Consider the following 26,006-nt stretch of genomic DNA (forward strand, 5'->3'; position numbering starts at 1 on the left):
GTACAGGTATTTGAGTTCAACATGTAAGAAGTAGAAAGTACAGGTATTTGAGTTCAACATGTAAGAAGTAGAAAGTACAGGTATTTGTTCAACATGTAGAAGTAGAAAGTACAGGTATTTGTTCAACATGTAAGAAGTAGAAAGTACAGGTATTTGTGTTCAACATGTAAGAAGTAGAAAGTACAGGTATTTGGTGTTCAACATGTAAGAAGTAGAAAGTACAGGTATTTGGTTCAACATGTAAGAAGTAGAAAGTACAGGTATTTGAGTTCAACATGTAAGAAGTAGAAAGTACAGGTATTTGGTTCAACATGTAAGAAGTAGAAAGTACAGGTATTTGTGTTCAACATGTGAGAAGTAGAAAGTACAGGTATTTGTGTTCAACATGTAAGAAGTAGAAAGTACAGGTATTTGTGTTCAACATGTAAGAAGTAGAAAGTACAGGTATTTGGTTCAACATGTAAGAAGTAGAAAGTACAGGTATTTGGGTTCAACATGTAAGAAGTAGAAAGTACAGGTATTTGGGTTCAACATGTAAGAAGTAGAAAGTACAGGTATTTGGGTTCAACATGTAAGAAGTAGAAAGTACAGGTATTTGGGTTCAACATGTAAGAAGTAGAAAGTACAGGTATTTGGTTCAACATTAGAAGTAGAAAGTACAGGTATTTGTTGTTCACAGAAGTAGAAAGTACAGGTATTTGGTTCAACATGAGAGAAGTAGAAAGTACAGGTATTTGTGTTCAAAATTTGAGAAGTAGAAAGTACAGGTATTTGTGTTCAACATGTAAGAAGTAGAAAGTACAGGTATTTGGGTTCAACATGAGAGAAGTAGAAAGTACAGGTATTTGTGTTCAAAATTTGAGAAGTAGAAAATATAGGTATTTGTGTTCAACATGTAAGAAGTAGAAAGTACAGGTATTTGAGTTCAACATGTAAGAAGTAGAAAGTACAGGTATTTGGGTTCAACATGTAAGAAGTAGAAAGTACAGGTGATTTGTGTTCAACATGTAAGAAGTAGAAAGTACAGGTATTTGGGTTCAAACATGCTAAGAAGTAGAAATATAGGTATTTGAGTTCAACATGTAAGAAGTAGAAAGTACAGGTATTTGGTTTCAACATGTGAGAAGTAGAAAGTACAGGTATTTGAGTTCAACATGTAAGAAGTAGAAAGTACAGGTATTTGGGTTCAACATGTAAGAAGTAGAAAGTACAGGTATTTGTGTTCAACATGAGAGAAGTAGAAAGTACAGGTATTTGTGTTCAAAATTTGAGAAGTAGAAAATACAGGTATTTGTGTTCAACATGTGAGAAGTAGAAAGTACAGGTATTTGAGTTCAACATGTAAGAAGTAGAAAGTACAGGTATTTGGGTTCAACATGTAAGAAGTAGAAAGTACAGGTATTTGGGTTCAACATGTAAGAAGTAGAAAGTACAGGTATTTGTGTTCAACATGTGAGAAGTAGAAAGTACAGGTATTTGAGTTCAACATGTAAGAAGTAGAAAGTACAGGTATTTGTGTTCAACATGTAAGAAGTAAGAAAGTACAGGTATTTGGGTTCAACATGTGAGAAGTAGAAAGTACAGGTATTTGAGTTCAACATGTAAGAAGTAGAAAGTACAGGTATTTGAGTTCAACATGTAAGAAGTAGAAAGTACAGGTATTTGAGTTCAACATGTAAGAAGTAGAAAGTACAGGTATTTGGGTTCAACATGTAAGAAGTAGAAAGTAACAGGTATTTGTGTTCAACATGTAAGAAGTAGAAAGTACAGGTATTTGTGTTCAACATGTGAGAAGTAGAAAGTACAGGTATTTGTGTTCAACATGTAAGAAGTAGAAAGTACAGGTATTTGGGTTCAACATGTAAGAAGTAGAAAGTACAGGTATTTGTGTTCAACATGTAAGAAGTAGAAAGTACAGGTATTTGGGTTCAACATGTAAGAAGTAGAAAGTACAGGTATTTGTGTTCAACATGTAAGAAGTAGAAAGTGGTCAGAAAAATAAGTAGTGGAGTAAAGTACTGATACCAGAAACATGTACTTAAGTACAGTAACGAAGTATTTGTACTCCACTACTTCCCACCTCTGTTAAGAGCCAAAGACGTATGAACTAACAAACCTACTGCTACTCCAAATGAACGCCCTCTAAAAAGGGCACCGTGTGTTAGGGTTATGATGGCAATGCATGTAGCACACACGTCTGTGCATCATTAACAACACTTAGTAAGAATAATTAAGGTTAAACAAACTGAGTTTACCAGCATGTATACATGAGTATATCTCTATTAACCTCAACGTTAAACCACGATAACAGACAAGATGATTGTGTCTCCTTTTAACAGGATTAGCAAGTAAAACGCTTGCTCTGTATTGTCATCATAAAGGATATGAAGGGCGGTGTGTTGTGATATTAGAAAGGACAGTACGATCTCTAGGGACTAAATAACAGAAACAACCTAAATGGAGAAATACAACTTAAATGGGAAAAATGCTCGTTGTGAGATTCCCAGAAATGAATTTTTATTCTGCTTTTAATTTTCTCTTCACTTCTGGTGCCATTCAGGTCTATAAATGTGCATTCAGTGCTTTGCCTTAATTACGGTGCTTTCAGGATTAGGTGGATTCTACTCTCGTTCTTTATAAATCTCCAGATGAAACGTACAGCACAATGAGATTTTTCAAAGAAAGTATTTTTTCCCCTTCGAGGCATCATTACATTTCATCGATTCTTCCGACATAAAACCCTATTTTAATTTGATACGAGGAGGCTGGCAGACACCAATTAAACATAGAGTCTCTTGTATCGCAGGAAAAGGATCCATCACAGAAGCTTTTGCCTTATTTACCGTATTAAGCTCCGCCCCTTTTCCCACTTCTGTTCAATTGCTAACGTTTTAGCTCTTCGAGTTTAGCACTCGCAGTATATACCAACTCAAGTATATAATAACTCTCACAAAAAAAAAAGGGGGATTTTTTTTTAAAAGTCAGATATTTGAGAAAAAGAAAAGAAAATGCAGAATTTTCAGATGTTGATAAAAAGTCCAGACTTTTTTGATTTTGATAAAAAGTCAGATTTTTTGGAGAAAAAAAACTGAATATTGAGTTTATGTGAAAAAAGTCAGAATTTTGTGAAAAAAGTCAGAACTTTGTTAAAAAAAGTCAGAATTTGAAGATTTTCAAAAAGAGTCTAAATTCTGAGATTTTCAGAAAATAATAAAAATGTTGTGATTTTGAGGATAAAGTCAGGCTTTTTAGAAAGAAGTCAGAGATTTGAGATTTTATGAAAAATGTCAGAATGTTTTGATTTTGGGAAAAAGTTAAACATTTTAGATTTTATGAAAAAGTCTGAATTTTTTGATTCTATGAAAAAGTTGGAATTTTGGGGAAAAGTTAGACTTCACAATTATTACATTACATTACATTGCATTTAGCTGACGCTTTTATCCAAAGCGACTTACAATAAGTGCGTTCGACCAACAAAATACAAACTTGAAGAAAACAGAATCATAAAGTACATCAGGTTTCATAGAGCAAAAAACATTTCAAGTGCACTCAACTGGCTTTAGATAAGCCAGTCCTTTATTAGTATATAAGTGCTTTGGTTAATAGTTCTATCGCTCGAAGTGGAGTCGAAAGAGATGAGTTTTCAGTCCTGGAAGGTGTGTAAGCTATCTGCTTGTCCTGATGTCAATGGGGAGCTCATTCCACCATTTAGGAGCCAGGACAGCAAACCCACGTGTTTTTGCTGATGGGAACTTGGGTCCCCCTCGCAGCGAGGGTGCAGCGAGTCGTTTGGCTGATGCAGAGCATAGTGCACGCGCTGGGGTGTACGGTTTAACCATGTCCTGGATGTAGGAAGGGCCAGATCCATTCGCAGCATGGTAAGCAAGTACCAGTGTCTTGAAGTGGATTCTAGCAGTTATCGGAAGCCAGTGAAGGGAGCGTAGGAGCGGCGTGGTGTGGGAGAATTTAGGAAGGTTGAAGACCAGGCGAGCTGCTGCATTCTGGATGAGCTGCAGAGGTCGGATGGCACATGCAGGTAGACCAGCCAGGAGGGAGTTGCAGTAGTCTAGGCGTGAGATGACGAGAGCCTGGACCAGAACCTGCGTGGCTTTCTGAGTCAGCTGGGGACGTATCTTCCTGATGTTGTAAAGCGTGTATCTGCAGCAACGGGTTGTAGCAGCGATGTTTGCAGTGAAGGACAGGTTGTTATCTAGGGTCACACCCAGATTCCTTGCAGTCTGAGTCGGGGAAACAACTGAGGTGGCCAATGTTGATTGTTAGGTCAAGAGTGGGACAATCTTTTCCCGGAAGGAAGAGCAGCTCAGTCTTGTCAAGGTTGAGCTTGAGGTGATGAGCAGACATCCACTGAGAGATGGTCAGCTAGACAAGCAGAGATGCGTGCGACGACCTGGGTCTCTGAGCGGGGAAGGATATAATTAATTGGGTGTCGTCAGCGTTGCAGTGGTAAGAAAAACCCATGCGGGCTAATGACTGATCCGAGCGAGTTTGTGTACAAGGAGAAGAGGAGGGGGACCAAGAACCAGAGCCCTGAGGGACCCCTGTAGTTATTGACAAGGGTCGGACTCGGACCCTCTCCAAGTCCACCCCTGTAGTACGGTCTTTCAGGTATGAGGTGAGGAGGGAAAGTGCAGAGCCTGAAACTCCAAGTTCGTTGGAGAGTGCGAAGGAGGGATCTGAATGATTCACCGTGTCGAATGCAGCAGACGGTCCAACGGATGATGACAGAGGAGAGGGAGGCTGCTTTAGCAGTGTGCAGTTCCTCAGTGACAGCAAGGAGGGCAGTTTCTGTGGAGTGACCTGCCTTGAAACCAGACTGGTGCGGATCCAGAAGGTTGTTCTGATGGAGATAGCAGGAGAGTTGTCTAAAGACAAGTGTTCAAGTGTTTTAGACTCTACATTTTAAATTTTTGTGATAAAAAAAACGCGATTTAAAAAAAGAGCATTGTGATCGTGACTGTTATCAGAGATGATGGGATGGTTTTACAGCATCCTCTGTTAGTGACTGCACTATTATTATAATGTCAAAACATCAGTATATGATGGATATTCTGTACGTAACAGGTAGGTGAAGAGACAGCAGTGCAATACATGGATTACTACGGAAACACAAATGGGAGAAAATGTTGAGCTTTTTGGTGTGAAAGTCCGAGGTCTAAAATATAATTATTCAGGTTTTCTGCCGGCGTACTCTAAGCCTGCCGAGCCTAAAGCATCAGGGATTTCAAAAGAAGTTGTGTTTTCAAGATGTTTCTTAAAGTAAAGTTTGTTATACCTGAAATAACTGGCCACTGCCACAACATGTTTCCTCACCTGTGCTCGCTGGAGAGGAGAAACCTTTGAATATTTGTAGATGAAGAAATGCCTCAACGCCTCAAGAATGAATCCTGTTCCTCACAATCAGAACACTTTATTCACACCAGTGATTTATGTAATACATTCCTCGCAGCCTCTCACTTTACTGGATTAATTAGTCAGTGAAAGACTCTTGATTCATGAAAGCCTTGCTGCTGTTAGCCTTCCTCTCCGTCAAAATGCCACCGCTCAAATGTGCATCCTCCCAAAAACTGACAGCAGGACAAGGCTTTTAAAGACGCCCGGGGATGATACATGGCACCGAGCCCACACACACACACACACACGAACACACCACACACAACACACCCACACACACACACACACTTACACACACACAACACACACTACACACACAACACACACACACACACACACTACACACACACACACTACATTCGGCTAATGTAAGAGGGTTGCGGTCAAGTTTTTTCTCCCAGGAACCTGAAATGACCCAGAAGTCTCTGAGTGGTGAGAGCTGTTTCTCTAGATCAGGGATGGGCAAATGGCGGTCCGTGGGCCGCATGCGCCAAACACAGATTAAAACTAGAGTAACCAGCCTGTTTGGAAAGTGTACAAAGTAGAAAGTACAGGTATTTGTGTTCAACATGTAAGAAGTAGAAAGTACAGGTATTTGAGTTCAACATGTAAGAAGTAGAAGGATAGACAGATATTGGGTTCTAACCGTAAGAAGTAGAAGTACAGGATTTTGGGGTCAACATGTAAGAAGTAGAAAGTAGCATGTATTTGGGGTTTCAACATGTAAGAAGTGAAAGTACAGGTATTTGTGTTTCAACATGTAAGAAGTAGAAAGTACAGGTATTTGTGTTCAACATGTAAGAAGTAAAAGTACAGGTATTTGAGTGTTCAACATGTAAGAAGTAGTTAAGTACAGGTATTGTGTTCAACATGTAAGAAGTAGAAAAGTACAGGTATTTGTGTTCAACATGTAAGAAGTAGAAAGTACAGGTATTTGAGTTCAACATGTAAGAAGTAGAAAGTTACAGGTATTTGAGTTCAACATGTAAGAAGTAGAAAGTACAGGTATTTGAGTTCAACATGTAAGAAGTAGAAAGTACAGGTATTTGAGTTCAACATGTAAGAAGTAGAAAGTACAGGTATTTGAGTTCAACATGTAAGAAGTAGAAAGTACAGGTATTTGAGTTCAACATGTAAGAAGTAGAAAGTACAGGTATTTGAGTTCATCATGTAAGAAGTAAAGGCAAAAAGTGGTCAGAAAAATAAGTAGTGGAGTAAAGTACTGATACCAGAAAAATGTACTTAAGTACAGTAACAAAGTATTTGTACTCCACTACTTCCCACTTAACACTACTGTGCATGCAGGGCATCTCCTGAGTAATTCATCGTGCGGTGGGGATCACTTTCACAGCCGCTCGACCTAACATCGTGCGGCAGAAACCGAACCGCTGCACCCCCCCCTCAGAAACTACTCTGCAACTTCTGTATTCCTGTGGCGTGTGACGAATGGTGTCGGCACATTACTCCGCTGAAGCGTCTCTCATGCATAATTCATCCCGCAGCCTACATTCCACACGGACATTTCCAAATCCCTTTGAAGTTAATTCCCTCTCCGTGATAAACAGCCGCCGTGTTGGGCTTATGATGTCGTCTGTCGGGAATAAGTCACCTGTCCGAAGCTGTTCTACTGTACAACACACAGATTTACATCCCATAATGCTGCGGGCAGGAAACGCAGAGGACAACAAGAAAAAGCTTCCTGAGTATTTTGTGCATTCAAGGAAAATACGAGGATAGATTAACATGATTTACATTATACACACACACACACACAGACGCACAGACACACACACACACAGACACACACAGACGCACACACACACACACACACACACACACACACACACATAGACTATTCTTGCACTATTTGATCTGATGTATTGTGTTGCACTGTGAGAGGAGCCTAAGATGTTCATTGATATTTCTACACTGTAGCTGATCACAATAAGACCTTTGAATCTTGAATCTTCCCCTTCCTAGCTTCTTTTGTCCTCCGTCCATCCTGTGTGATTATCTTTCCGTGGAGCTTCTTACTTCGCGCACACACACACACACACACACACACACACACACACACACACACACACACACACACACACACACACACACACACACACACACACACACACCACACACAACACACACACAACACACAACATATATACACAGAGCGGTCCCTCCACCGAGCAGCTAATGGGCACACAGAGTAAAAATGGACGGGCAGTTTGAAGATCTCCCGCTGTGCATTGTTGTAAATCACAGAGTCATTGCGCGGGTGATGAGCACTGGGAACATATAGAAGCTTTTCTCTGCTTCCACACACAGTGAACTGACATCCAGCGGTGCACAAAGGAGTCACTAAAGTCAGCCTGAAGCATCCTTTGTGCTCCTCTCAGTAAACACAGAGCTGAATCCAGATCAGATGCACGCTGCAGGTTCTTCAGCTTTTCTCTCAGTGATTGGGAATTCGCCTCCACCGCTTCATGCTCGCCGTCGGAGCAAAGTCGCGTCTGTCCGCGTCTTGACTTTACATGTAATCGCGCCGCCCCCAAACATCGCATCGCGTCCGGTGTGAACGCAGCATGACCTTTTTAAAGTACTCAGCCTGTCTTTCACATAAACATTAGATCTCAATCTGCTTGTATGCAACACAATGATGATATCAACTCTTCCTAGCATGCAAATTGCCCTTTGCAGAACCCACTAACTGTTCGCAGGCTTAAGAAGTGATTTTCAGTTATTCTGGCTATTCCAACAATCCTAACTGAACCTTAACATTAGTTGTAACCCTAGCAAGTGTTCATTGTTACCACTAACAGCTTTTGAACGAGTTTAGATGAGACGTGCATTCCTCTACGTCCTAGCCATACTTGCCAACCCTCCCGATTTTCGCGGGAGACTCCCGATTGCATTGCCCTCTCCCGGTTTCCTCCCGGGGTCATATTTCTCCCGCATTTCTGACAAAATCAGATTTGCTCACGACTGTATCCACTCGGACTTTAATACAGCTACACCATTGTTTGGTTTCCATGGTTGCGCGTCTCTGTAGCAGCGTGCGCAACTGAAAGTCTGAGAGGGTGAGGCAGATAGTCACAGAAAACTGAACAAGAATCGACAACACTCCTCTGCTCACTCCTTTCCTGTGAAATACAGGTCCAGCCCACACACATGCTCCATGGTGCAAGGCAGTGCACTTACCACTACAATAAGCATGTTAATGTTAATCTAACAGCTCCGGCTATAATCCACTAGCACCCCCCCCCCCCCCCTGTTGGTTTTGAAATGCTCCCGATTTCTGAGGTCTCAAGGTTGCCAAGTATGGTCCTAGCCACCATGCATGGTTACTGTAAAAATACTTAAAAGAACAAAAGATGAATACGCTTTTGAAGATAAAAGAAAACGATGAAAGTATAACGTTTGTCCTCTAGAATGAGCCAAAGACAAGCTGCATTTCTCCGTGATACCCTCCTGCCTCGCTGCAGCTTTCATGTATTTCATCTTTAACTGCGCAGTCTATTAGCTGATTGATGTTTCCTGAGGATGCCCCGAAGGCCATTTCATCTCCATGTCTAAATAAGCAGAGACTCGTTATGTGCCGATAACACATGCTGCTGTACTGTAGCTGCAGAGTCCCGCTTCCTTTGGAACAATATGTTGTCTGAATTGCAATGAGGGGAAACTGTCATTAGAGCTCCTTCTCTCATGCTTTGAAGATGTATGCGCATGTTTTACGTGTTTGAAAAGGGTTGAATGGTGAGGATCATGCCGCTGGTGATGGATCCCGAGGGGCTGATTGCTCTCTCTGGCATCGACTAGCTTTCCTGAGGAACGCTACAGGAAGACGGAGTGCAAACCTGTTAATGAGGAGCGATCCACTGTCAATCACAGGCTATGGGTGGGAAATCAGGGAAACATAACATGCAGTGCTCAGAGTTTAGTGATTACAACGCAGAAAATACATTTACAGCAATGGGTTGTATGTTTGAGTCTTAGAAAAGTAAGTAGATTGTAACAGCAAGGGGTTTGCAATGGAGTTTATCGGACAGATCGTCTTCTTATTGTTTTACTGGAGCTCTAAACATACCAATGAACAACTTTGATTGAAAAACCTGCTGCCTTTAAGGAATTGGTGTTCAGGTGTATATCAGTATGTAGTGTCTCTACTTTAAAGAGTCCTCTCCTGCTGATGTTCAGGTGTATATCAGTATGTAGTGTCTCTACTTTAAAGAGTCCTCTCCTGCTGATGTTCAGCTGTATATCAGTATGTAGTGTCTCTACTTTAAAGAGTCCTCTCCTGCTGATGTTCAGGTGTATATCAGTATGTAGTGTCTCTCCTTTAAAGAGTCCTCTCCTGTTGATGTTCAGGTGTATATCAGTATGTAGTGTCTCTACTTTAAAGAGTCCTCTGATGTTCAGGTGTATATCAGTAGCCTATGTAGTGTCTCTACTTTAAAGAGTCCTCTCCTGCTGATGTTCAGGTGTATATCAGTATGTAGTGTCTCTACTTTAAAGAGTCCACTCCTGCTGATGTTCAGGTGTGTATCAGTATGTAGTGTCTCTACTTTAAAGAGTCCTCTCCTGCTGATGTTCAGGTGTATATCAGTATGTAGTGTCTCTACTTTAAAGAGTCCTCTCCTGCTGATGTTCAGGTGTATATCAGTATGTAGAGTCTCTACTTTAAAGAGTCCTCTCCTGCTGATGTTCAGGTGTATATCAGTATGTAGTGTCTCTACTTTAAAGAGTCCTCTCCTGCTGATGCTCAGGTGTATATCAGTATGTAGTGTCTCTACTTTAAAGAGTCCTCTCCTGCTGATGTTCAGGTGTATATCAGTATGTAGTGTCTCTACTTTAAAGAGTCCTCTCCTGCTGATGTTCAGGTGTATATCAGTATGTAGTGTTTCTACTTTAAAGAGTCCTCTCCTGCTGATGTTCAGGGTGTATATCAGTATGTAGTGTCTCTACTTTAAAGAGTCCTCTCCTGCTGATGTTCAGGTGTATATCAGTATGTAGTGTCTCTATTTTAAAGAGTCCTCTCCTGCTGATGTTCAGGTGTATATCAGTATGTAGTGTCTCTACTTTAAAGAGTCCTCTCCTGCTGATGTTCAGGTGTATATCAGTATGTAGTGTCTCTACTTTAAAGAGTCCTCTCCTGCTGATGTTCAGGTGTATATCAGTATGTAGTGTCTCTACTTTAAAGAGTCCTCTCCTGCTGATGTTCAGGTGTATATCAGTATGTAGTGTCTCTACTTTAAAGAGTCCTCTCCTGCTGATGTTCAGATGTATTTCAGTATGTAGTGTCTCTACTTTAAAGAGTCCTCTCCTGCTGATGTTCAGGTGTATATCAGTATGTCGTGTCTCTACTTTAAAGAGTCCTCTCCTGCTGATGTTCAGGTGTATATCAGTATGTAGTGTATCTACTTTAAAGAGTCCTCTCCTGCTGATGTTCAGGTGTATATCAGTATGTAGTGTCTCTACTTTAAAGAGTCCTCTCCTGCTGATGTTCAGGTGTATATCAGTATGTAGTGTCTTCTACTTTAAAGAGTCCTCTCCTGCTGATGTCAGGTGTATATCAGTATGTAGTGTCTCTACTTTAAAGAGTCCTCTCCTGCTGATGTTCAGGTGTATATCAGTATGTAGTGTTTCTACTTTAAAGAGTCCTCTCCTGCTGATGTTCAGGTGTATATCAGTATGTAGTGTCTCTACTTTAAAGAGTCCTCTCCTGCTGATGTTCAGGTGTATATCAGTATGTAGTGTCTCTATTTTAAAGAGTCCTCTCCTGCTGATGTTCAGGTGTATATCAGTATGTAGTGTCTCTACTTTAAAGAGTCCTCTCCTGCTGATGTTCAGGTGTATATCAGTATGTAGTGTCTCTACTTTAAAGAGTCCTCTCCTGCTGATGTTCAGGTGTATATCAGTATGTAGTGTCTCTACTTTAAAGAGTCCTCTCCTGCTGATGTTCAGGTGTATATCAGTATGTAGTGTCTCTACTTTAAAGAGTCCTCTCCTGCTGATGTTCAGATGTATTTCAGTATGTAGTGTCTCTACTTTAAAGAGTCCTCTCCTGCTGATGTTCAGGTGTATATCAGTATGTCGTGTCTCTACTTTAAAGAGTCCTCTCCTGCTGATGTTCAGGTGTATATCAGTATGTAGTGTATCTACTTTAAAGAGTCCTCTCCTGCTGATGTTCAGGTGTATATCAGTATGTAGTGTCTCTACCTTTAAGAGTCCTCTCCTGCTGATGTTCAGGTGTATATCAGTATGTAGTGTCTCTACTTTAAAGAGTCCTCTCCTGCTGATGTTCAGGTGTATATCAGTATGTATAGTGTCTCTACTTTAAAGAGTCCTCTCCTGCTGATGTTCAGGTGTATATCAGTATGTAGTGTCTCTACTTTAAAGAGTCCTCTCCTGCTGATGTTCAGGTGTATATCAGTATGTAGTGTCCTCTACTTTAAAGAGTCCTCTCCTGCTGATGTCCAGGTGTATATCAGTATGTAGTGTCCTCTACTTTAAAGAGTCCTCTCCTGCTGATGTTCAGGTGTATATCAGTATGTAGTGTCTCTACTTTAAAGAGCCCTCTCCTGCTGATGTTCCAGGTGTATATCAGTATGTAGTGTCTCTACTTAAAGAGTCCTCTCCTGCTGACGTTCAGAGAGATGAAGCGGATGATAAAAAGGATAGGATCTGCTGCACAGATTACTACTGAATTATTTTAGAGAACAAAGAACTCTAAGATTTTCTGAAAAACATAGAATTTGTTGTCGTCCTCTGATTTTGATTAAAGGGAGAATTTGAGATTAAAACCACGAATCGGAGAAAAAATGTTTTGGGACATTTTGCGAAAACAGTCAAGATTCCGAAATCATCCGAAAAAAGATATGTATAGTTTTCTTTAAGTCCCAAATCCCACTTGTTGATTCTGCAGAAGCGTTTAGTTTGAATCTCCTGACTGGCAGGTCGCCTGTACCATATCTCCCCTTTGATTAGCATGTTGCCGACACAAAGGCTTCTGTTGTTATTGTTGTGATGTTCCCCTCCATCACAGGAGCTGCAGGTATTTCCTCCTGAGGGTTTATGGATCAGTGCTCTGCCGAAACTAATCACCTCCAAGACTCTCTTTGGTTTTTAACTCGATTATAATTGAGTCCTGAAACTAGCGCTGCGACTTTCTTTCCCCCCGAGGTTATCTAATGTATGTTTCATGGAACAATGCAGTCTGCTTTTCATTATGCAGCCACGCACCGGCAGCCGTCTGCACGGTGCAGATTCACTTTATCGAGTCATTGTTAGGACATTTTCTAACGCCCTTTAATATAAAACCATCATGCAAACAGCTTTGAAGCAAATGGGTTGTATTGCTATTGTTTAATTCTCCCAGTACACAAGTTCCACCTTGGCTAACTGGTTTTAATTAAAGTCGTTTTTTCTACATTTACAAGTACGATACTTCTATAGTTTTCTTACGAAGCCACTTTTAAGGTTAGTTAATTGTGCAGTCGTTCCTGAACAATCATCATCATCAGCTTTATTAAAGAGACTCTAGGTCCATTTTTAAAAGACATACAACACTCAAATATTAATTTAAAAAGGCAGTTATACCAATGTTCCCACAGAGGTGACTGGTATCGTACAGTACGATGATGTAGCTTCCTAGCTAACTAGCTTAAAGCGGCTATTGATACTTCTAGTGAGCGCCAGAGTCCTGCATGGGAGGCTTTTGGTGTCGTCCTAGATGGAGAAAATAACCAACATCCCAACTGTGTGTTAATAATTGCACGTTTTCACTGCTCATATAGATGCGGGTTCGGGTCGGGTTGCGGAACTAATTGGCAATATGTGCGGGTAGCGGGGCGGGTTCGGTATTGCACGTCGCAGGTCTTGAAAATCAGACCCGTGCAGGACTCTGGTGAGCGCTCAGCAGCCGACAATGCTAAAATGCTAACCTAGCCTAAATTTCACGGTGTTCTGAATTGAGACACACACTCATGCTATATCTCGATTTGCCTACATTATATTCCAACCCAGTCTCACGGCATTTCGTGTTATAGTCACGAAATAAATGTAATCTATTGATTCCTGTTCACCAACACGATTTACGCAGAGAAGGATTTTAAAAGCAATGTATTTATATTGGTGTGTTTCGTGCCTGCACCTCGTCTCTTTGTCCGGTCGGGTCTTGGAAGACCGGAAGCTGTGTGGTTCATAAAAACATGTGCTTACTCAATATCTTACCCTAAGCCTAACCCTATGCCTTTTATTTTAAATTGTATAATGCCGGAGTTTTTTTTCCGTCTGCGAGGAAAATAAATGGCTCAGAGCCTCAGAATACTGACATCGGTATTTTTTGTCATCTTTTTTTCCTTCTAATTTGTTATTATTTACATTGCTTTTAAAATCGTTCTGTGTGACACGAAAAAAATGGCGAAATCGTGTTGGTGAACACGAATCAATAGATTAATTTCGTGACTATAACACGAAATGCCGTGAGACTGGGTTGTATATTCATTACAGACATAATGCCATATTTGCTAACGTACAGTATGTGAACAACAACAAACTATTGAATACCAGTACACTGGTTTAATAAAAGAGGCCAGTGGTCATTTCATTTGGTTGATGAAGCAGTCTTTCCTGTTTTGCTACAATGAACAATGATGTAGCCTCCTAGCTAACTAGCTTAAAGTGGTTATCGATACTTCTGGTCAGGGCTCAGCGGTCGACAAAGCTAAAATGCTAACCTAGGCTTAATCATCTCATGCTATATCTCAATTTGCCATGCAAGTTCCCAGGTATTGCATTCATTACAGTCAAAAGGAGACTCAATGAATGCCATATTTGCTAACGTATGTGAACAGACACTGGTTTAATACAAGAGGCCATTGTTCATTTAATTGGGTTGATAAAGCAGTCTTTTATGATTTGTTACCACAGTACAGTACAACACAGCTGCGTACTACTGAGAGTATCCTCATTTAGCTAAACTCTAACTCACAACAGTTAAAAGTACAGTGAACATAACCCCTAAGAACTAAAAGTTATACATAGGTTTTTTCACTTTTCAATTGCTAGCAAGTTAGCTAGCCACAATCTTCATTTCCTGGCCGTTTCTTAATGTCGAGTACACATGCTGCAGAGCAACTATTTCAAGTATACTACGTCATAGAGTGGCGCAGAATGCTGGGCATTTAACATGCATTTAAACAGTCCTTCGGCGCCACTCGATGACGTAGTATACTTGAAATAGTTGCTCTGCAACAGTTTTACTCGCGATTGAGAAACGGCCACTGTGTGGGCTCAGCAGCCATGTGGTTTACAGACAATGCTAAACGGCTAAAACTCAGCAGTGTACTTCAGAGTATCTAAATTGAGACACTGACCTATGCTTTGTCTCAATTTGGGTACATTCAAGTTCCTAGATATTGCTGTCAAAAGTACGGCCAATGATCGCCATCTTTGCTAACTGTTAGCTACAAACAAAAGAAAGGCTATACCTGAGATGTTCTTCCCATTATTCATTAACGTTCCTCTAGAATTGATTAATTGATTGCAGCAATGTGCAATTTCAGACAATGCTTACAGATCCAGATTCACACACCGCATACGTGACTTTTCCTTGTTACAGATCTAACTGGCCATGTTTCAGAGCATCACTGATAACCCTCTCTTCTCACACTGTACATTTTACATTTATTTTCAATTTAACATTTAATATTCCATTTCTTACATACTTATGGCACATTTCCACTGCAGCGGGGTAGCCCCGTTTAAGCGTCCCTAAGCGTCATTTCCATTACAGTTTAGGACCTGGGGTAGCAACGCCCGTCGAGCTCCCGCTGGATTGTATCATCCCCAATGAGATGTAGGAACGTCGTCACCTCCTCGGTCGACCACGGTGTGCTTTTCTTTGACGTTGCCATTTTTGTAGCTCCTCCGTTTACAAAAATGCTGCAAGCTTGCTTCTAGATATATATGCGGGATGATCTCGCGCACGATCTTGTGACGATTCTCTCTGACCAATCAGCAGTCGAGAGTGTTGACGTCACTAGTTCAGCCCTGGCCCTGGCCTGATAGAACCACGATTTTATGGGGCCGGAAAAAGAGGGGAAAAGTACCCGCTAGCCGGTGCTAGGCTATATGGAAAGGCCACCAAAAACTGGCCCGGCCGCTTCAGGACGATTAAGGACGCTTAAACGGGGCTACCTGCTGCAGTGGAAATGCGCCATTAATGTATATATTATATCCTGCTTTATATTTTGTTACCGTAAATTTGTATATGTTCTACTTTTATAATGCTATTTTATTTCTATTTGCGATGTTTATTTTTTGGATTGTTTGTTTCGAGTCTTTTAATTTCTCTTTGTACAATGCCTTTTCTTTTTATGCCGCTGCAACGCAAACATTTCCCAAATTGGGATCAATAAAGTACTCCTTCTTATCTTATCCTCTCTTCTCGTTGTGTTTCTCCCACAGTCTGAAGAACCAGATATGTGTCCAGTGATCGTCGCAGAGATGAAACTCTTGGATTGATGTCAGACAGGCTGATGGTCAGCTGTCCCTCCATCCTGCTTCTACTCCTCCATCATCTCTATCTCTGTCTTTTTAAAGGAGGATTATAAGGAGATGTTTTGTACCACTCCAGCACTGCATCAGCTCTCACCTGTGGGAACAGAGTGGTGTAGGAATGAGTCCTAAACCCCAGAGAAAAGTCAGCATTTTACCACTTCCTGTCCGACGTCAATGGTTCTCTGAATGTGATTTTGGTTGTTATCCTGAAATAAGGTCTGTCGTTCACACAAGCTGAAGAGATTGTAATGTTTTGTTCTACGACTTAAAAATGTGTCAGTAAATACCCTTTAATTTAAAAACAGTGGTTGCTAACAAGTGTCTAAATGAGACGACTAAACGTCATCACGACCAACATTAGCCGCGTTTAGCTTAGCGGTGGTGACGTGAAGTCATGTGACCGTGCTGTAGTTCCTTTATAGCCCAACATTAGCCACCTTTAGCTTAGCGGTGGTGACGTGAAGTCATGTGACCGTGCTGTAGTTCCTTTATAGCCCAACATTAGCCTCCTTTAGCTTAGCGGTGGTGACGTGAAATCATGTGACCGTGCTGTAGTTCCTTTATAGCCCAACGTTAGCCGCCTTTAGCTTAGCGGTGGAGACGTGAAGTCATGTGACCGTGCTGTAGTTCCTTTATAGCCCAACATTAGCCGCCTTTAGCTTAGTGGTGGAGACGTGAAGTCATGTGACCGTGCTGTAGTTCCTTTATAGCCCAACATTAGCCACCTTTAGCTTAGCAGTGGTGACGTTAGCTTTTTACTTCAGAGATCATAAAGTGGACACAGATTTATTATTTCTGCAATAATCCAAAATCACATGGAGGAATCCCATTGGACCAGGGAGATGCTGCCTTCAGGGTCCAACACAGAAATAGGACATCCCTGCATCACTCTGTACAGAACACAGTGTCTCTGATTTAATCGATCGACATTCCTCCGCAGCTGTGTTTCTATCCCGTTTGTGGATCCGACACACAGCATATTTCTAAACGTGCATACATTATTTTCCACAGTACTGTGAAGTGGATATGAGGGTTGTTTTTTAACTCTTTATGTTTGCTTCTACTTGAATAAAACAGTGTATTTATGTGAAATGACGAAGGAGAAATAGACATTATTTAGCATTGTGGGCTTTAAATATGAGTCCATCACCATCTCTGCCCTCTGTTCGGATGCTTTTACATGTGCAGTGAGACCCCCCCTTGTGTGTTAAAGGGGTCGATGGCAATAATGACACCAGTGGGACTCTTCATCTGTTGAAATTGTTTTATCTTTTGACTCTGGTAGAATAATAATCCACACGGTAACTGGAGATAATTTTTGTTAAGCTAAGACTCATTTTCATAGATTTAGATTTAATAACTTTGCATCTGACAGGAAACACTTCTCATGTGATCTGGCTGAACTGATGACTTGTTTACAACTAGACCCATTGTGTTTATGTACATTATCACAAGCAGAAGTCCTGAGCAGTGGTATCAAAAATCATTAAAAAAACCACAGAGGTTTTCAAATTGTGAGACGGGCCTCCCAAAGGTTTCAGGTTTATGGTCAAAAATAATAACAATAATTTATTAAAATGTCATGTCAAATATATTTTTCAATTTAATATTGTGTAATATTTATTTATTTAACCAAATAAACAGACAATACATATTTTGTTTCTATCCCCTTCAATATATGTATTATTCATTTAATTGTAATATATTTTTAAATGTATGTGTTTTTTATTGCTATGCCCCTTAAAACAATTATTATAATTTTAATTCTAATATGTATTTGTTCTATTTATTTGTTAGTATTATTATTTATTTAATTAACTTAATATACACTTAATATTTTTGTGTTTTTATGATTATTACTACTTAATATAATTATTATTTATACTTTTAATCAAGACATTTCAATGTATTTGTATAATATGTATTCTAATGGTAATATTATTATTTGTTCATGTTAAGGTGAATATTTTTTTTGTTTTAATTGTATTTTTTAAAACAAATTTTAATAAAGTACATATATGGACGCGGGAAGGGGGGGTGCTGGAGCACCCCCATCTGCGAGGCTCCACTAGTACCCGCACCCCCAAACGCAGCGCGCCTACGGTGTAAGCGCGCCACAGTTTCGCCGCTGCGAGGCTCCACTAGCACCCCCCCCCCCTCCCAGCGCGTCACAGTTTTGCCGCTGCGAGACGCTACTAGCAACCCCCACCCCCCCGCACCCCCAACTCTGACTGACTTCCCGCGTCCCTGTATAGGGACAAATAAAACAAAAAATAAGCAACAGAAAAAAAATTAAAAATGTCCACTTTAACAAACTAATAAATGCCTTAGGACAAACAAGTTATGTAATTTATGTCTTGGCTAAATTCGTTAGTATTTATCGGATTAAATAACACAAGCATTATTACATGTTACTAGTTAGATGCTTTTATCGAAAGTGACTTACATACTCAATGCTGACTGCAGTGGGGTTTGAACATGTGCTTCACTGATCCCAACACCAACGCACTAGACCACTGCGCCACAGCCTCTGTTGTCCAATAAGCATCCAGGAATTTAGTAAAGTAAATTAAAGGGGGGCCGAGAGCAGGGCGTTCAAACTGCGGCCCGTGGTACATTTTTAATCGGCTCTCAGCTAATCCTTAAAGTATAATGGACACCTGAACCTTGTCTTATATTGTACTTCTTCAATATGTATGTAAACAGATATTACACAGGTGTATTCATGTGTTAATGAGCCCACTTTCAAATCAATTCAGTACATTAAAGTGAAGTGAAGCTAACAAATCTTAGTTGATATAAAAAGCCCAATAACTTATTTCCTTAACTTGAAATAGACCCTTCATATTTCCCCAGGAGCTACAACACAATAAAGTGATCCCTCTGGAGAGCTGGGATGTTTCTTAAAGGATATTCAAGAATAATCTACCTAACTTATAACTTGAGGCAATGTCCGTCACCTCTAGTGAAAACAGTTCTGACCCCCTGGCCTACAGTCGCACACTTTGAAAACCTCTGAAAAAACACCCAAAAAACAGTGAATTTCTTCAGATTGAATAATCTCTTCCACAAAGCAGCACACAGTCAGCTTGTGTTCAGAAGTATTTCCTTTTTAATTTCAGCACGGTCTTCATCTCAGGGAGGTGTCACTGGCCGCTTCACAGACATGTAACTCTAAATGTAAGTCTTGTGAATGTGTTGAGGGTAAAAAGGGTAATTCAGCTTTATAAATAAATATAAGTAAATATCCCACTCGGAGCTTATGTAGCATTCTTCTTTCTGACGTTAGGAAATGAAAGGTGTTTAAAGCTAACGAACAAGACGATTATAAATAAGATATATGACGGTGGTGGATCAGAGGACTTTTTTTCTATCTGTTGAATCATTTCTCCAGTCCATTCACAACCATCACAAACTGATGTCACTTCCGCCGCCGCCGCAGACATCGAGAAGAATACTTTATAGAAATGTGTTTTTTTTAATAATGCACGTATGGTTTGTTATTGCAAGTCCAGAAATCATCACAGGAAGTTCATCTGTCGAACTTCCTCTCGTCTGTGCTCTGTCGTGTCTGAGGAGAGAATAAAAAGACACTTGCAACAACAAAACTCTGCTTTGTGTCACTTTGTTTTATTTCTGATCATTGTAGAAATATATATTTAGAATAGAATAGAATCATTTAATGTCATTATACATATACAATGAAAGAAAGAAAAGCTTCTCCCTTTTAAAAGGTGCCATCAAAACAAAAACATCACAACATACGACAACAAATACACGCAGCATTCATATGTAAGAATAAAGTGTCCTTTGGCGTCACTATCAAAACGCACTGGGGGCCCTTTAGCGTACATTTTCAAAGCGGACTGTCCCAAACGATAGCTGAGGATTCTGGGTAGTGTAGTGTCTTCGGCCATCCTAAACTCCAAAACACTATTTGTTTCTCCGAATCGAAGGGGAAAAACACAAAAGCATTGCACACTATTTAAACCAATCAATGTTGTGCAATCAACAAGGATAATCTGGTGTTTTGAGTTGATGAGTCGTGCAGATATCACTGTCAAATCAATTAGAGAGAATACTTACTTCCGGGTGTAAAACACTCTAAAGAAACTACTATGAGCTGCTCCGACCTCCAAAAGTCCAACATTATACAATCAAACAAATAAATAAACACAAGGATAATCGTGTGTTATTGTTGAGTAAATCACAGTGTGTGGTTTAGAACAGAATACAACATTAGAAGGAAAAAACGATGAAACAATACAGATTTCAGTATTCTCTCCCCATAACTGACGGCAACAAAAGTCCGACATTATACAATTAAAATAAAGAAGTAAAAACAATAAGTGTGGCTTGATATTGAGTTAGAAAAAGGTTGATAAACGCTGTGAGAATGGATCTGCGGAGAGCATTTAGCTGCGATCCCAACTCGTCTATTACCAACGTTCAGGGAGCTCTATGCAAGTCAATGGGACGCCCTGATAGCTGAATATTGACGCCAAAGGGCCCCCACTGCGTTTGATATTGACGCCAAGGGATCCTGACATAACATCACTATAGGACGAGTTGGGAGGGAAAATGTGTTATAATACGGGGGGTGGGGGTTCCAGGGGAAAAGGCCAGTTTGAAGAGGGGGGGTTTTGAGGATGATAGGGTGGTTGATTGTCTGATGTGTATACGGAGGGCGATCCAGAAGGAGGGTGTTGCATTGGAGGAGACCCTGTTCCCCTTTTCCTGTAGCGTGTTCTGTCGGTGTTAGTGCATGTAAATGGTCTGCAAAGGCTAAAATCCCTGAGTTTCTCTTCCCCATCTCTCGCCTCCATTCAACTCCTTTGTTTACTTCCGAAACATATTGACACCACGGGTGCTCCTAACTTATCTTTAGCATCCTTTTTTAATGCTAAATTGTTTCTTACAAATATTTATTTTTTATTATATTATATATATATTTGTTTTTATTTACTTTGCAACTTATTTTTTTAGATTGTTTATGTTCGCACCACCAGAAAGCAAACTCCTTGTACCTGGCAATAAACCTGATTCTGATTCCTATTGGCTAGCACTCCAACACATTGTACGTGATAGGCTAAGGGGCGGGACATCTCGAAGCGGTTGACCAATCACAACAGAGCCGGCCAGCTAACCAATCAGAGCAGACTGGGCTCTGGTTTCAGACAGAGGGTGAAAAGAGGTGCTACATCACAGGCAGTATGAGAACAATGAAGAGCTTTTTGAACATTAAGGCATTGAAAGTAAGAGAAGATTTTTATTTTACAGCTAAATAAGTCTAAATGTTAGTTTATGTAGATGTTAACTATGCTTGTAGCTTCCTCTGATTATATTGTTATGGCCCTAGACTTTATTCTCATTATCCTTTTAGTCAGAGGTGGGAGTAAGTCCTACATGTGCAAGTCATGAGCAAGTCTCAAGTCTTGACCTACAAGTATCAAGCAAGTCCCAAGTCACTGTGGTGAGAGTCAAGTCATTGCTCAGGTCAAGTCAAGTCAAGTCATTGCTCAGGTCAAGTCAAGTCAAGTCAAGTCATACGACATTCAGATGAATAAGCCCAGTTTTATGGAAGCAAACAAGAGACAGAAGTATTTGAATTGTATTAGACACCGAATTTATAGCATTGAAAATAATTACTTTGAAAATCATGAATCTGAATTTTTTTTGCTCCGAATTTACCTATGTGAAATAAAATTGTAAAAATTCAAGTTAAAAAAATTCGAATGTTCAAATTCAGATCCCAAAAATTCAAGTGAAAAAAATTCGACGTCAAATATTTCGGTGTTTAAAATTCGATGTAAAAAAATTCGGTGTGTAAAATTCGACGTCAAAAATTGCGATGCAGCCTCATCCGGGCTACTCAGACAGGATAAGCAATCGAGCCCTAATGCAATCAAACCGACTTGGCCTATCAGAGCACGGCTTTGTCAGTCATGTGATCACAACAACCCGGGAGAAAAATGACGGAGAACAGCGGGGCTCGCCGCTCGGGTAAGCAGTCAGTTTGTGCTCTTTATCTTACAAGCAGTGAGGGCTCGACAGCATTTGTATCTTACATTAGCTAAATGAGTGAAGTAGCCTTGTGCCTTGCTGTTAGCAAGCTCCGTAGTTATCATTAACTGAAGTGAATCACAACGTTACCCTGTCCTTTGTGTGTGTGTGTGTGTGTGTGTGTGTGTGTGTGTGTGTGGGGGGACGGTTTGCAAAGTAACGTAACGATCACTTCGGTTAGATAAGTCAAGTAGACCATGCTACACTATACGAAATACTCTCTTACAAAAGCCCTGCATTTAAACATGTTAATGTTACTTTAGTAAAAGTATGCTAGTATAATTAGGAAAGTGTTGTTAGAGTATTTAAAGTAGACACAAGTTATACTATTATATTATATCATTTGATTTATTGTTATTACCGATGCACGAGTTGACTTAACTGTTGTAGTTGGAGCTCATTTTGAACAATGAGCTAACTAATTATTACTTTCATAATGGTGTAATGTGCCGACTATTTTCTACATTAATAGATGAAGGTCTGGTTTGTTCAAACTCTCAAAATAGTAGGACCAGAGCCCGAGAGACTCTAGGGCTCTGAGTAGGACATGCTGTCATAATTACCCAGAGTCCGAAGTGACACCTTTACAATGTTAAAGCTGTTAGATAAATGTAGTGACGTAAAAACTAAAGTATTCAAGATAGTGTAGTGGAAAAGAGATGTTTTTTTTTTTAAATGTTACCAAAACAAAATCTCTTGTTTTGGACTGACAGTAATGATTCAAGAAATAGTAGATAAATAAATACACACACATCAATGTGTTGTGGATGGAACACAACAAATGGTGCTCTTACCTGTGATGCCTCCTCCACACATTATAACCAGACTGTATCATTCAAACTATAAGTAACAGTTCTAGCTACTTGACTTCAGACAAACAATTCAAAAGACAAAATCAACACAATGTATTGAAAGACCAATCTTTATTTCTCTCCTTTTGTTTGTGTTATTAAACCCTGTCAATCTAAAAAACTGAGCAACTCAACAGTTAACTTTATATTTCTTATTGTCCAAAGCATCTATTACACTATTTGTTCCCCTCTCATATTCACAGGATGGATGATTAGAGACTTTGGGGGAAACCTCAGCTTTATGAACGTCCTGTCTGTTGCTTTGACCGGAGAGGGCTGAGGGTCTTTCCCTGCGAGGAGTCCTCCTCGCAGGGAAAGACCCTGCAGGCCTGAGGGAGGAGGACCAGACCTGATGGAGGAGGACCTGCACCACCTACAGAACTTAGCCCATGCTGGGCATAGCTGTTACCACCTGCACAGGCCTAGCCTGTCAATTAACAGATTAACATTGAGTGTAACTTATGTATATTATTTCGTTTTTATTTTAAAAAAAAATGGTGATGGTTCATGCTTGATAACTTTTAGTTCACATTTCAATAAATTGTATTTGCACTCCTTTTGTCCGTTATTCTTACTGAAAATGTTAGATTACACATTCACATCTGACTGAAGATTGGTACCATTTATTTATGACGTTCCAAACTCGGCGGCACAAGGCACAAGGGATGTGAAGCTCATAAAGTGAGGCAAATGCATTTGATCAGCTGACTTTTTTTTTGCCAAACTTTATAGGCCTGACAATAATCACACTGTCTCTGAGGTGCAACGTAAAACACAAAACAACACAAATGAAGTTCCTGTTAGACTACAAAACTAGTCAGTGTGCAGGTCTTTGTGTTACAATACAAGTGTCTCTTAGTGAATGTCCTGTACTGCTCTTAAATCTCATCACATCAGCTTCTCCTTTCCCTCTTGGATGTTCTTCTGGACCCTCAGAGAAAGAGAACATGGTGAAGCAGTCCTGTCTCTCAGGCATGTCCTTTCCTAACAGAAATATCAAAAAACATATTATTGCAGAGCAAGTGTGTTATTTAAGAAAGAGGTTTGTTTGTTCATAAATATAATGATTTTTTTATTTGAATGTGTTTTTTAAATCCAACAGTGTACTGCAAAGATAATCAGATTATGAATAAACCGTTCTAAATTCATCAACATTGAAATAAATGTATTATTAAAATAATATTTAACTGTTATCAAAACTTAGTGCAACTGTGGAAGCTTGCTCTGTCCGGTTGTCTCACTGAAAGACAAAGGGTGGCAGCTCTCACTATGTGATGTTGCTTGGTAAAATGTAAATGTAACCTTTTGCTACTAAAGTCCACTCAACATCACTGATGTGTAGGTGATCTAGTATTTATTCATGTTTAATGGCATGTATATCAGTCTATTGGAGTCATTACTTTATGCATTCTTTGTAAAGTATGAAAAAGGTGTACCTTGAAATCTGTGCTGAAGTTCTCTGCTGCTAGGAGTCCAGATCTGTCTCTCCTCCTCTGGTCCAGGTCTGTCTCTCCTCCTCTGGTCCAGCCTGTCTGGATCACCTTGAGGACACTTTGAACAAACAGATGTAAAGTTACAGACTTCTTTACATGCAAACAACTTGTTATCTTCTTTTAAAAACAGGTCATAATCTTATTGTTATACTTCAGAAATGGCTGGATATCACAGTCCTTATACTGTATCAGTTTGAGTATTATTGTGTAGGTCCTTTTTATTTTACTGTTACTTTGGATGAGGTTTTCATGAGTCAGTCAAATTAATTTGTTTTCAAATGCCATATTCATATGTATCACACACGTAAGGGTAACACACAAACCTATTTAACAAATACAATGTAATGGATAAGCTTAATTTCCACTGAAGTCACAGATAACGTCATATATCATATTTAAACAAATCATGTCCTTGTCACTAAAGCATTGACTACGCTATTCATCGTCCTTAAATGCAGGAATTAAGTTACATGTTCCGTTCTACAGCCACGATGAGGCTGTTTCTCAAGTGTGAGGATAATACAATTAAAAGAGGCATTGGTAATAATATTAAAAACAACACTGTTTGGGTCGTTCGTCGGATAGGCGGTTAGCTGCAATAAATAACTCCAGTTCAACAAACCATATTACAATATCTAAGGGAGCGTTATTTCTGGACCATCTTGAAATGTGACGTTCATATTTTAAAGATACACACATTTCATTGTGAGGTTGATTTAATATACACTAAGCCTCTCTTCAACAATACGTTGACGTTAGCTAGTCTATTGTATGCTATAGTAGAGCATAGCGAATTTAAATGAACCTTAACAATGCATACAGTAACCTAACTATCTAACGTACAAGGATGACCTTATTTTAGCAACCTCGCACAGAAGCCTTTTGGTATACAGTAGCATCCCACTTAATGTTTTACACTCTTGGATGCTACGCATAGCATCGTTAGCACAGATGGAGCTACGATTGCTCAAATGCTACCCCAACTCTAAACATTCATTAACGTTAGCTTAATAAAAACACCAGTAACATAACATAAAGTACGCAGGGTTGACTTACCGAAGAAACTGCATTCATGGACGGTCTGTTTCAACCGCAGATAAATCCTATATTTGCAGGACGAATAGTCCACCAGGAGCCAACACAACAAACACGGCCGAGTTCAAGTAGTGTTCTCCTCATGAGCTGAGCCGCTGTAGCATCACGGAGCTAACGGAGCTAGCAGAGAGGAGCTAGGAGCAGCAGTCCCGTTGTCATGAAGGGGGAATCTAACTATATACAGAATATGTTTTTGTAGATCCAGGCTAGAAACATGTTCATTTTCTGATGTTAAGTTGGACATTTTAACAAAGGGTCTACTGCATCCATCGCCTACAGTTTGCAGCATTGGGCTTCACCGCACTGTCCCGGGGTTTGCCGCTTGGCTCTGATAGGCCAGAAGTCGGTTTGATTGCATTAGGGCTCGATTGCTTATCCTGTCTGAGTAGCCCGGATGAGGCTGCATCGCAATTTTTGACGTCGAATTTTACACACCGAATTTTTTTACATCGAATTTTAAACACCGAAATATTTGACGTCGAATTTTTTTCACTTGAATTTTTGGGATCTGAATTTGAACATTCGAATTTTT

General features: G+C 40.0%; 1 protein-coding gene across 1 annotated transcript in view; it reads left to right on the top strand.

The window, feature by feature from the left end:
- Positions 1-16,400, top strand: part of zmat4a (zinc finger, matrin-type 4a) — a 194,130-nt gene extending 177,730 nt beyond the window's left edge. Inside the window, exon 7 of the mRNA XM_034232928.1 lies at positions 15,880-16,400. Within this exon, the coding sequence (XP_034088819.1) occupies positions 15,880-15,907 (28 nt within the window). The 3' untranslated portion in view covers positions 15,908-16,400. The remainder of the gene's footprint in view (positions 1-15,879) is intronic.
- The last annotated feature ends 9,606 nt before the right edge of the window (positions 16,401-26,006 follow it).

This window comes from Gymnodraco acuticeps, unplaced genomic scaffold, assembly GCF_902827175.1.
Source record: "Gymnodraco acuticeps unplaced genomic scaffold, fGymAcu1.1, whole genome shotgun sequence".
NCBI classification, from domain to species: Eukaryota; Metazoa; Chordata; class Actinopteri; order Perciformes; family Bathydraconidae; genus Gymnodraco; species Gymnodraco acuticeps.